The 14,298-nt window shown below is 35.7% G+C and overlaps 1 protein-coding gene across 2 annotated transcripts in view; it reads right to left on the bottom strand.

The window, feature by feature from the left end:
- Itfg1 (integrin alpha FG-GAP repeat containing 1) overlaps positions 1 to 14,298 on the bottom strand; it is a 247,457-nt gene that overhangs the window by 164,958 nt on the left and 68,201 nt on the right. For both annotated transcript variants that reach the window (XM_074056051.1, XM_074056050.1), the window contains exons 7-8: positions 10,397 to 10,458; positions 1,097 to 1,178 (exon numbers count right to left, since the gene is read on the bottom strand). In XM_074056051.1, the coding sequence (XP_073912152.1) occupies positions 1,097 to 1,178; positions 10,397 to 10,458 (144 nt within the window). The remainder of the gene's footprint in view (positions 1 to 1,096; positions 1,179 to 10,396; positions 10,459 to 14,298) is intronic.

Here is a 14,298-nt window from a genome sequence, read left to right as displayed (position 1 = left end):
AAGAAGAATGAAGTTTTGTCATTTGCAGGTAAATGGCTGAAAATGGAGAACATCACTAAAAGTGAAATTAGCCAGCCAGGTTCAGAAAGCCAAAGGCTGAGTATTTTCTTTCGTAAGTGGAAAACAGACCTAAAATAAATGCAAGCAATATTATGAAAAACAAGCCATACTATAGAGAGGTCAAACATAAGAGGGAGGGTAAAAGAAGAAAGTTAAGAAGGGTGAATATGGTTGATGTACTTCCTATACAAGAATGACTGAAATCACAGAAGGGGACTAAGGTAGAAAGGAGGAAAAATAGCGAAGATGAACCAATTCGGGTTATAATACATATATACATGGAAATGTCACAAGGAAACTAATGTATAGCATCTTAAACAAAAACGTCTTTTTTTTTTTTTTTTTTTTACAAAAACGGAGAACAGAAAGGCAGAACAGGTTCTGTCTGGAGGGATGGTACCAGTGAGAGGTGAGAGGATGTGGGGAGAGAGTGTAGGAGGGTGAATATGGTAGAAATATTGTGTGCACATGTATGGAAAAATAAGATCTACTGAAACTATTTCAGGAATGTGAGCAAGGGGGATGAAGGAGAAGGTAGAGCGGGTGAATTTGGCTATGAGATATTTTAAGAACTTTTGTAAATGTCACAATATACCCCCAGTGCAATAATAAAAATAAGTAACAAAATTTTCACAGAAGAAATATAATATGGCATAGCAAAAAAACAAAACAAAACAAAACAATAACAAAAACCCAAAAAAACTCCTTTCATACATGCAACTATCCCTAAACCTAAAAGAAACATTTGGGATAAGGGATACTCAATGGTACTTGAAAAATTCATGATAATTACTATTTGGTATGCTCTAGAAAAAGTCCCAGTAGACTTTTTAGTATTGGACGTTATTCCTGCAAAAAGGATTAAGTTCAAAATATTTTTAAAAAACATGTATGTCATAAATTCCTATTTTATTAAGGTACTGATTATAGGATAGACATCTTTTGAATGTATTATCATTCTAAAGCACTGAAGTTATTTGCTACTATGGGAAATAGTATGATTAGGGAGGGATGTGAAAGGCAACAACAATCTTACCAAAGTCTGCAAATGCTGACTGTCCAACCACCATCAAGTTGTTAGGTTTCTCAAATACACTTTTCACAGAGAAGTTTCCATCCTGTTAAAGTCAAAAAAACTTTGAATCAGGCCATCATAACACACTTATTTGTGAAGTCACACTTATTTTTGAAGTGTGAAATAGCATTTTAACTTGAGCAGACATAAATGATTTAAGGCTTTTATTGTGTTGCACTAAAACCATCCTAGTCACCTACCTACTTTTATTGTGAAACAAATGAAATCACTGTGAATTAAAAAAATATGAATTTGGCATGTTTTCTTTGCTGTTAATTCTGGTATCTCATTATTTACCAAATTATCACCATAATTTCACGCATAATGAATATCTTCTCATGTCAAGTATTGTGGGAGGCTTTAAAAATATAACGGAACTAGTTCCTACAAGTGGGAAATAGTCTTCTTTCTTTCTTTTTTGCAGTTCTGGGGTTTGAACTTAGGGCCTTGCCCTTGCTAGGCAGGCACACTACCACTTGGGCCATGCTGCCAGCCTCCAGTGGGGAGATATGGTAAGTCAGGAAGATAGGATTTCTGAATGTAACATAAGTAGTGTAAGAAACTAGCAAAGATACTACGTTTTACAGATTTCATGATAAGAATATTCTGTTGGAGACAATTAAGAACAAGGAAAGCACGATATTACAACAGCTTGCATGTACTAACTGCCCATGTTTACCATCAAGGTAAACAGAAAAGGAGAACCCACCAGAAATCCTCTGATTCAGTTACTTTAGTATATACAAATTCTAAAAATAATACACATTTCTCTAAATTATTTCCTTCACTGAATTTGGAATACTGATGTAAATACAATTTCTTTTACAAACCATTTCATAAAGATTTCTCTTATCACTGACATTTTACTCACTGTTTGATATACTGACTTTGGTGCTTATATACCTATAGAGGATATTTATATACTTTAAAGTTTTCCCTTTATTCCTCTGAGGATACTGTAAATCTTCAAGTAAGTTCTTTAAGAAATCACTTCTGACTTTTTCAAGGAAAAGCACTGCTACAGTGAAAGCACAAGAACCATTTCTGAGGATCAGGAGTGAGTGAGACTTGTCTTGTGACATCCAATTTTCCAACCATTTAAATTCAATTATCCACAGACAGAATTAAGTTTCCTTTACCATTACTAAAGTATCTAGTATACTTTCCAAATGACTTTTCTGAACACATCTTGTTTATATTAGAGTATTACACCTTAGGGTTCCCCTCCAGTTGTAGATGTGTCAAAGTTGCCAAATTTTTGACTAAAGTGTTATGTGCTATTGAAGTTTATTTGAGGTTTAGAAGATCAGAGCATTGTGTACTGAGTGGATACAATGTTTCTTGAAAGAGTAGAAAAGAACTCAGTTAAAACAAGCTATAACATGAGATCAAGCTGAATATGAACCCGAAAAACTGAGTCAAATGAATCAATCAATCCACTGAAGGTCTGTAAACTTTGATAAGTATATCTAGAATTATTTCCAGATATAACTTCATGATTCATCTCCATCAAGGAACAATGACACTTCCCAGTAAGCCTCCCAAGTGTAAAATGCCACATTCACAATGAACATCAGTGGAAGAGCAATCCTTCTAATAAATGGAGGAAGAGAATATATTCTTGGCAAAGTATGTGCATAGAATACATTACAAAGTTGATACAACTTGGGAAATGACAATATTTAGACAAACTTCCCCTAACTACCATTTACTTTTTATTTCACTTGGCATTACAAACCTATACAATGTAATTTTGATTCAGATTAGTGCCATTTAAATATTCATTATTTGATGAAAATGATTTAATAAATTGCTTTATTAATATTTTGTTCCTCTCATAACACATTTTGATGTGAAGCATGGTTATATTATCTTTAAAGACGAAGCTGCTATCCAGCTATCTAATGTTAACAAGACACACAAGACATCAATATTTGTTTTTATTCTGAACTCATACTGACAGCAGAATACTTTGGTGGAAAGAGCACTAGACTTAGGTTTAGATAACATGGGTGCTGTTTTCATAGAGAGGTTGTATCACTTTGGGACAGCTATTTACTAATCTGGGTTTGATTTTTCATTGTCAGACTGGAATATGTGCTGACTAACTGCAGGAAGTATTCTGTAAAATGTAATGTATCAGGCATCCAGAAGATATTTTTACCCTGGAAGTTCTGCTTATGATCTGCGAGTACTTTTGTCATGAGCTCATCTATTCCATGGTCTGCCTCAGAGCTTTGTGCTTACAAAGTAAATTATTCTTTACTATAGTGCTCTTATTGGCCTTTACTGCTTTCCTAAAGTCCAAAATTGGTGTAATCATTGGGGTTTCTGTAGCAGCCTTGTCCTTGTCTCTTATTTTGTCTAGTTGGTTTCTGGAAATACTGTACAATGACTTCAGAGTAGAAGTTTAAGAAACAGATTTCTTAGCTCAACTCTAAGTATCATTGACTTAACTCTGAAATGCAGTTTTAAAAGTTTTTTTTTTGGTGAAGATTAATAAAATAATTCAAATAAAGTGACTAACCTACACTATACATTTAGTTAACATTTTAACTATTTAACATTTTAACTATTTGACATTTTTAACTATTACTAACAGTAGGAACACTAGTAGTAATATTATTAATTTCTACCGTAATAACCACCACTAAAGAAGCTAACCCACCTCTGTTAGGAACAGAGACTTTCTGCTATTTTCTGCTTGAATTCCAACCATAAATGCTATGTTATAGCAAATATCCTTTCATGGGTAAGTATCAATGCCTTGGTCTGAATATTTTAACCTTCCACCTACTACCCCATGATGATTAAACCCAGGACTTCTAGCAAATACTCTTACCACTTGAGCTACCCCAAAGCCATTTTAATTTTTAAAAATTATTGTTGTGGTGGGGGTACATTGTGACATTTACAAAAGTTCTTACACTATATCAAATATATCATAGTTGAATTTACCCCCTCCATCATTCTCCTTTATTCCCCTACCCCTTCCATTCCTGGAGTAGTTTCAACAGATATCATTTTTTCATTTACGTACATGGTACATGGTATTTGCACCATATTCACCCTCTCACGCCCTTTCCCCATATGCTTCCCCTCCCACTGATACCAGCCCCCCCCCCCAGACAGGACCACATCACCCTAACTATTCTGGGGTTGCTCTCTTACTTATTCCTGATCCTCTTGCCTCTACCTCTTGAGTAGCTGGTATGCACCAACCATCCTGCCTGGTTGAATAGTTTAACACTGAATGCCAAAAACTGCCATCTGCATAATATTAAGAAGTGACCAGGAATCAATATGTGATAATGATTGTGCACCCCCATCTTCATTCATGTGTCGCAGTGGTTATCACAATCTTATCCCCCAGTGAACATTTGGCAATGTCTGCATGCATTTTAAATTATCACAATTGAGGGGAAGTGAATAGAGGCAAGGTGTGCTACTAAATGACCTACAAAGGACAGGACATTTCTCTACAACAAAATGGCAATAGTGTGAAGGTCGAAAAATTCTGACACAAGTGTTTAAATGTCTGGCTTTGCCATTCTTTGGACTCTCTTCTTATGGCCCTTACCCAGTTCTTTGAATTTCAGTTCTACATTTCTACTTCACTGACATATCTCTAAAGAAAGTTTTTCATACCCCAAATTAGATATTTCTTTTATCTTTCTATTTCTGCTATAGGCCACCATAAGTTACCATTGTGCTAATGGTCATCCTATCTTTTTGTAGCTACCCCTTCTTATCCATTCTCAGAATTTTACTCTTTTAATCATGTACATCTTTCCCAGGTTGCTGTGAATTCTACTTAAGTTATCTTACCACCTCCAGATTTTCCATGCCAACCTATCTGATATGGAATAGCCAGACTGATTACAATAATGAAACCTCTATTCATCTCACTCAAAGTCCTAAATCATTTAATAGCTTCTCAACGGAGTTCCTAAAGATCAAACTGGTTAGTTTGAAGTCAAGGCTTTTTTTTGATCTTGTCTAAACCAATTGTTTTCTATCAAATTCTTTCATGTTCTGGTTCAAACCAACTACCAGTACTCTGAATACATCCTGCTTCCTGTGTACTTCTTGCATGCCTCTTTCTCTCATTCTCTTATCTCCCAACGCTAAAATCCTACTCATCTGTACCAGCCATTTCAAATACCACATCATTTTCAAAGCTTTCACTAATAAACCTGGGTGGACTGGAGAGAAGCAACTGCTCTGACTTTCAACTCTTGTAGCATGAGGTAGCATCTCTCGTCATATCAGTCAGTCGTTCAAACACACATCTAAGGCCTCCTTCTGGCCTACATTTCTGTATCTTCCAGAGCACTACCATGAAGTTATGTAACAACTGACACTCTAAATTTAAAGATTTGCTGCAGGTTATTCATTTACTAGCTAATATAGTTTTATAGGTTTTGAATTCTTTTTGGTAAGTATGCTACCATAAAGTGATAAATTTTATGAACACTGCATTTTATATGAACTAGTTAATTTTGAGTCTACATTCCCCATAATTTATATTAATGACCTACTTATTGTTAATATGAGTACTGACAAAGATTCTCTTTTTAACCAAAATTTGTTAGATTTAAGTTTTTTTACTCAGTCCAAACTTGGGCTCCCATTTCCACCCTTATAGGGTTCAGTTTTTTTTTTTTATTATTCATATGTGCATACAAAGCTTGGGTCATTTCTCCCCCCTGACCCCACCCCCTCCCTTACCACCCACTCAACCCCCTCCCTCTCCCCCCGACCCCCTCAACACCCAGCAGAAACTATTTTGCCCTTATTTCTAATTTTGTTGTAGAGAGAGTATACGCAATAATAGGAAGGAACAAGGGTTTTTGCTGGTTGAGATAAGGATAGCTATACAGGGAGTTGACTCACATTAATTTCCTGTGCGTGTGTGTTACCTTCTAGGTTAATTCTTTTTCATCTCACCTTCTCTCTAGTTCCTGGTCTCCTTTTCCTATTGGCCTCAGTTGCTTTTAAGGTATCTGCTTTAGATTCTCTGCATTAAGGGCAACAAATGCTAGCTAAATTTTTAGGTGTCTTACCTATCCTCACCCCTCCCTGTGTGCTCACGCTTTTATTATGTGCTCAAAGTCCAATCCCATTGTTGTGTTTGCCCTTGATCTAATGTCCTCATATGAGGGAGAACATACGATTTTTGGTCTTTTGGGCCAGGCTAACCTCACTCAGAATGATGTTCTCCAATTCCATCCATTTACCAGCAAATGATAACATTTCATTCTTCTTCATGGCTGCATAAAATTCCATTGTGTATAGATACCACATTTTCTTAATCCATTCATCAGTGGTGGGGCATCTTGGCTGTTTCCATAACTTAGGGCTATTGTGAATAGTGCCGCAATAAACATGGATGTGCAGGTGCCTCTGGAGTAACAGTCTTTTGGGTATATCCTCAAGAGTGGTATTGCTGGATCAAATGGTAGATCGATGTCCAGCTTTTTAAGTAGCCTCCAAATTTTTTTCCAGAATGGTTGTACTAGTCTACATTCCCACCAACAGTGTAAGAGGGTTCCTTTTTCCCCGCATCCTCGCCAACACCTGTTGTTGGTGGTGTTGCTGATGATGGCTATTCTAACAGGGGTGAGGTGGAATCTTAGTGTGGTTTTAATTTGCATTTCCTTTATTGCTAGAGATGGTGAGCATTTTTTCATGTGTTTTTTGGTCATTTGAATTTCTTCTTTTGAGAAAGTTCTGTTTAGTTCACTTGCCCATTTCTTTGTTGGTTCATTAGTTTTGGGAGAATTTAGTTTTTTAAGTTCCCTATATATTCTGGTTATCAGTCCTTTGTCTGATGTATCATTGGTAAATATTTTCTCCCACTCTGTGGGTGTTCTCTTCAGTTTAGAGACCATTTCTTTTGATGAACAGAAGCTTTTTAGCTTTATGAGGTCCCATTTATCTATGCTATCTCTTAGTTGCTGTGCTGCTGGGATTCCATTGAGAAAGTTTTTACCTATACCTACTAAATCCAGAGTATTTCCTACTCTTTCCTATATCAACTTTAGAGTTTGGGGTCTGATATTAAGGTCCTTGATCCATTTTGAGTTAATATTGGTATAGGGTGATATACATGGATCTAGTTTCAGTTTTTTGCAGACTGCTAACCAGTTTTCCCAGCAGTTTTTGTTGAAGAGGCTGCTATTTCTCCATTGTATATTTTTAGCGCCTTTGTCAAAGACAAGTTGGTTATAGTTGTGTGGCTTCATATCTGGGTCCTCTATTCTGTTCCACTGGTCTTCATGTCTGTTTTTGTGCCAGTACCATGCTGTTTTTATTGTTGTTGCTTTGTAATATAGTTTGAAGTCAGGTATTGTGATACCTCCAGCATTGTTCTTTTGACTGAGTATTGCCTTGGCTATTCTTGGCCTCTTGTGTTTCCATATAAATTGAACGGTAGATTTTTCAATCTCTTTAATGAATGTCATTGGAATTTTGATGGGAATTGCATTAAACATGTAGATTACTTTTGGGAGTATCGACATTTTTACTATGTTGATTCTACCAATCCATGAGCATGGGAGATCGCTCCAATTTCTATAGTCTTCCTCAATCTCTTTCTGTAGAAGTGTATAGTTTTCCTTGTAGAGGTCTTTCACATCTTTTGTTAGGTTTACACCTAGGTATTTGATTTTTTTTTGAGGCTATTGTAAATGGAATTGTTTTCATACATTCTTTTTCAGTTTGCTCATTGTTAGTGTATAGAAATGGTAATGATTTTTCTATATTGATTTTATACCCTGCTACCTTGCTATAGCTATTGATGATGTCTAGAAGCTTCTGAGTAGTTTTTTGGGTCTTTAAGGTATAGGATCATGTCATCTGCAAATAGGGATATTTCTTTACCTATTTGTATTCCTTTTATTCCTTCTTCTTGCCTAACTGCTCTGGCTAGGAATTCCAGTACTATGTTGAATAGGAGTGGGGATAGTGGGTATCCTTGTCTGGTTCCTGATTTTAGAGGGAATGGTTTCAGTTTTTCTCCATTAACTATAATGCTGGCTGTAGGTTTTTCATATATAGCTTTTATAATGTTGAGGTACTTTCCTTCTATTCCTAGTTTTCTTAGAGCTTTTATCATGAAATGGTGTTGGATCTTTTCAAAGGCTTTTTCTGCATCTATTGAGATGATCAAGTGGTTTTTGTCTTTGCTTCTGTTAATGTGGTTTATTACATTTATTGATTTTCGTATGTTCAACCACCTACATGGTTCAGTGTTAAGAAGAATGCCATTAAGTCAGTTTGTTTTGAATGTCCCAATTAATGTCTAATCACTCTGGCATGCCTATAGCTAGAATCCTGTTAGATGAGTTTAGCAAAGATTATGCTACCCTCTCAGGATTTTGGATGCACAGACACCCACCATGCTCCATGGCTATAAAGTCTCATTTTTCTTTGTTGTATCTGTTGTTGAGCCCAATCTGTCCCCTACTGCAAAACCCCACTAGAAGCAGTTTCCTGGAACAAAATTTACCTTAATATCTTTAAAAAATATTTGAATGCCACGCACCAGTGACTCACACCTTTAATCCAAACTACTCAGGAGGCAGAGATGAGAAGGATCACAGTTTGAAGCCACACAGTTTGCAAGACCCTATCGCGAAAAAAACCCATCACAAAAAAGGGCTGTTGGAGTGGCTCAAGGTGTAGGTCTGACGTTCAAACCCCAATACCACACACATGAAAAAAGTCTGAATAATTTTCCTTTGCAAGAAAACAAGTCTTAGTTCCTATTATGCAATTACCACTTTTCAAATTTTCTTGAAAGAAAACAGTATCAGAAAGAAAACGGTATCAAAGGAAAAAAAATCCCAATGAAAATTAAGTCTTCATGAAAATTATTTTTTCTATTGCAGTGATGCACTTGATCACCTTTAAAGCCATTCTAAGATGACAGGGCATGATACACTTAAAAAGTGTTTCATAATTTTGTACACACACTTAACTTGTATTAAGGATCATTCTTCCACTAGGTAAAAATAAATCAAACAGGTATCTCATTTTCTAATAGCTAATATTCAAACAAGGTAGGAATGAATGGCTATTTGCAAACAAGTATCCCCAGCTATGGGTGTCTTACTGTATAATAGTCATAAAGAATAGGATATCAATATTTCCACCATCAGAAACGCAAATACAATTATATTTTGAAAATGCAGCATATTGAACAAAGATAAGTCTTTTTGGTTTAGTTGTCTTTCTTACTTCTCTATACCCTATTTTTGTCATCTGATAAGCTTTGATCCTGTCTAGACAGAGCCCTTCAGCCACCTTAGTTTCTAAATGTGAAGGGAGTCCAGGCTAACATCATTGACCATTACTGTTGGAGATAGTGGCCAACAATGAATCTCCTTTACATTTGTGAGAAATGATTATTTTTCATCAGCATTTTCATAAAATTTCTAAGAGGTTATAGGTTTACTTTGGATTGAATAAAAGATAATTAGGAGTAATTAGGCAGTAAATCAAAAAATTTAAAACTAAAATTTGTTAAGTGTCTATTGTATTCTAGGTACTTTACACATATGGTTATAATTACTCTTCATAAATGAAGCAGACTCTTACATCCATTTTCCATGAGGAAAGTCAGACTTTATATTGTCCAATATGTAGCAAATGTCACTGAATTTGACCATTTTTATTGACCTCAAATTCTGTCTTCTACTATGCAGCCTGAAATTTAACTTGTGGTTTATTCTTCACTAAATATCTTTCTAGAATCTACATCAAACTAAAAATAAAATCATGACACTGGTTTGGGAATCTTTTATTAACAATTAAAACAAAACAACAACTAGTGGACAAGACTTGTTAATCCTAGTCACTTTTTGTTGCTCCTATTTCTTTATATAAGCCTGAAATCAAAGAGGAAAAATTAGTTTTTGAAAAGTGTTTTCTTTATAAACTATCAGGCTGACAAACTAAATGACAGTAACCTCTATCAATAGCTGACAGCCTAGCTGGGGTCCTGTTAACATGCACATTAGGGCCAGCTGATTGGTTTAACTGGCAGCCAGGCCTAGGCATGGCAGAGGAATGGATGCTGGATGGATCATTTCCTTCAGCAACACTGAACCATTTGGATGCATAACACAACCAAAGGCTCTTAAACTGGTTATATTTATTATGAAAACCAACTGACCAAGAGATTAATTTTATTTTCTAAATTGTATGCCTGAATTGAAAGCTATAACTTAATGCTTCAAAGAAAAGATTTCTTACCAAATTTTCCCATATCTCAAACTTCAAGGTATTAGACTCAGACAATGTTGTAAGGAATAAATCTAGAAAGAAAAGAATAAAAATGTAATTTTTTTGTAGTCATACTGATGATGTACATATTTAAAAGCAGGAAGAGATACAATATATAAAAATATTAATACAATTCTATCTACACATATCTTAACAAGTTTGATCACATAAAAAAGATTTAAGCTATCTTAGTATAATTAAGGAAAATGTACTTAAAGGGCACATTTGGTAGTAGTTCTTTGAAAGCATTCTTTTATTTTCAAGAACAATTACTTGCAGTCTTTTTTCTTTTTTTTTTTTTTTTGTGATGTTAAAGATGGAACCTGGCACTTAAATGTGTTAGGCAAACACTGTCACTGAGCACTACATCTCCAGCCTTACATTTAAAAAATTACATATATTTTAAAATCTTCTCTATTCTGAGGTGCAAGGTGATATTCTGATCTTAATCACAGTGTGCATTTTTAACTGAAAAGCAACAATTGTGTGTGTATGTGTATATATATACATATATATATAAAATCACAGGTAAGTTTCAGATTACTTTAAATCACATTATTTCACCACCCAAAATCTTCAACATATGTGTTAAGAGATCAATAAATCAGGTTTTGAATTTTGAGAAAAAGAATTACTTTAAAAAATTCATACTAAAGTTTATTTGGAAAGTAAAAGAGTTTTAATAAAATTTCTTTGAAAAACAACAGTCAAATCAAATATCCTTTTAACACAAATGCTAGCTGGATGCACATCTTCCTAGTAGTGCAAGCTAATACAATGTTTGCATAATGGCAGTTTTACTTAGTGAATATAGAGATTTTAAACCTGTGAGCTGACTCACTGGAATATTAAAGTGACATTCTTTTATGTTTTAAAAATGGTAATTATTCAGGGCAATGTGAAGATCAGTACTATTTTAAAGAAAAGGCTTTCCTCATTATGCTTAGAAAACCATCATTCACATTTTATCGTTTTGTGTAAAAGCTTCATATGAATTTATGAAGCTAATGCATGCAATTATAAAAATGAAAAAGTTCATAGAATCCCCAGAAAATTAAGGAATTTGTTTGCTTTTATAATTAGTTGACTTGGGGGAATTCAAAGATGGTGGCTAGAGGGAGAAAGCAAAAAGCGTGCCTCCTAAAGTAAAATCTTGGAGAGACGCTGGAGATACACCTTACAGGAAAAGCCACCGAGAAGAGGCAAACTTTGACTCCTCCACACCTCCAGCCTGTGCATAGCATCTCCACCTCACGTTAAACAGAGAAACCAGGCGGGCTCCAGCACCGTGGCCAGATGGCAGCGTCCAGAGGGCTTGGAAGACACAGACCACAAGGTGAGCTAAGCGGTATGCGGTATTCCCATCGAAAACCCTGGGCCAGATCAGCATAGCCCCATGGACAGACTGAACCCCAACCAGGGAAAAAAGAGAAAATGAATAATAAGCAATAACAACAAAAAAGACACTGTGGCAAAGAGGGCAGGGCTCTCTGAGTGCCAAAGCGGGGAGTTTAGGGGAAATCCCTCACAAATAAGCAGGCTGGAGAAGGCAGGAGCGGCAGCACACACCCAGCAATCAGGAGTGGGAAACCTTGTAAAACTGGCGGTGGGAGAAAAACTCCACAGGAGAGGGGGAAAACCCACTTCCCATGTGAACTGTAAATAAAGATGCAGGACTGAAAAAGCAGGTGCAGTGTCATCTCCCCGAGGAGAAAGATTGTAGCAGTGGTGGTTGCACCCAGGAAAACTCTGAGTAAACAAAGCCTGAGGGTCTAGGTGAGTGTTAAGCTCACTCCTGAGATCTGCATAAATAAAGCCTCCAGCAACAGCAGGCTGACAGTAGCGGACAGCTAAGCCACAGCCTCAGATAGCCATTCACAGAACAATCTCCAGACTCTTTTTCTTTGATGAGACAATAACCAAACTACACCTGCATGCTGAAAAACTTACTTAAACTGTATTGCACATGAACTTGGGACAAATTGTGGGGTTTTTTTGTTGTTGTTGGTTTTTTTTTTTTTTTTTAGTTTGTTCCCCTTTGATGAGACAATGACAGAACTACTTCTCAGATACCATCTCCAGGATTGGAGGCTGAGGGATGAACATGAAAATTATTAAGACTGAAACTTTATTACTTTTTTTCTATATATTTATTTTTTTTCTCATTTTTATTTTTAATTTTCAATCCTCTCTTTCTCTCTAATGCTGGTTCAGCTTACTGTTGATTACTACACTATCTCTCCCTGTTTATATTTTTGAAATTTTTTTGTTTATTTGTTTTGTTTTTTTCTACTTGTTTGTTTTTCCCTTTTTCCTTAACTTCTTTGCTTTACATCTCCCCTCACTCTTCCATTCTAAATATGACCAAATGTTATTATTACAAGCAAGAAAATACTTAATTGCACACAATACAGGGACAATAACAACACCAAGGGCAATGATAGGAAGACAGAATAAACAGGGAAATCAGTTTCCCCATAGCAAAAAATTAGTACAAGAACAAGAGGGAAATGAAGAAAACAGACTCAGATCAGGACTCCAACAAAATGAAGATAACTATGCCAAATAAACCAATGAAGCCCAAAGGAAACAATCTAAAAGAAGAAATACTACAGGTAATCAATGAGAATTTTCTAGAGATGATACTGGATATGATCAACCAAAATGTACAGGAGAAACTCAAGAAATTCCAAGACAACAAAAATAGAGAATTTGAAAAAGGAAAAGAAGAAATAAAGGAAACCACAGAAGCACTGTATAAACATCAAAGTGAAACAAAGAACATGATTAATAAAGAGATAAATGAACTCAGGACAAAAATAGACAACATTAAAGAGGAAACGACCCAGGATATGGAAAATCTCAGAAAAAAGAATGAAACAGAATTGCAAAACAAAACAGAAGCCCAATCCAGCAGATTAGAACAAACAGAAGACAGAATCTCAGAACTCAAAGATGAAATGGTAATTAAAGGAAACACTGAAGAACTATTAGTTAAACAACTCAAGACCTGTGAAAAGAAAATGCAAGAACTCACCGACTCCATCAAAAGACCAAACTTGAGATTCATGGGCATCGAAGGAGGAGAACAGGTGCAAGCAAAGGGAATGCGTAATATATTCAACAAAATAATAACAGAAAACTTCGCTAATCTAGAGAAATCTATTCCCATACACATGCAAGAGGCCTCCAGAACACCAAACGGACTAGATTAAAATAGAACTACCCCATGGCATATCATCATTAAAACAACAAGTACTGAAACTAGGGAATGAATATTGAAGGCTGTAAGAGAGAAAAAACAAGTAACATACAAAGGTAAACCCATCAAAATCACAGCAGACCTCTCAACAGAAACACTAACAGCAAGAAGAGCTTGGGGAGAGAGCTTCCAGGCACTGAATGAAAATAACTTCAACCCCAGGATACTCTAATTCAGCAAAACTATCATTCAAAATAGATGGAGCAATAAAAGTCTTCCATGATAAGCAGAAACTAAAACAATATGTGACCACAAAGCCCCCACTACAAAAGATTCTTCAAGGGATTCTGCACATAGAAAGTGAAAGCAAACAAAACCATGAAAGGGCAGGCAACACCAAACTACAGGAAAAGAAAAAGTAAGAAAGTAGAGAGTAACCTCAACTTAGGTACACACAATCAAACCTTCAAACAACTAAGACAACTAAATGACAGGAATCACCACATACCTATCAGTACTAACACTTAATGTTAATGGGCTTAATTCCCCCATCAAAAGGCACCGTTTGACGAACAGGATTAAAAAGGTAGATCCAACAATTTGTTGCTTACAAGAAACCCATCTCACCAACAGAAATAAGCACAGGCTTAGAATGAAAGACTGGAAGAAG

Source organism: Castor canadensis, chromosome 15, assembly GCF_047511655.1.
Source record: "Castor canadensis chromosome 15, mCasCan1.hap1v2, whole genome shotgun sequence".
Lineage (NCBI taxonomy): Eukaryota > Metazoa > Chordata > Mammalia > Rodentia > Castoridae > Castor > Castor canadensis.
This window is presented reverse-complemented; position numbering and strand designations above follow the sequence as displayed.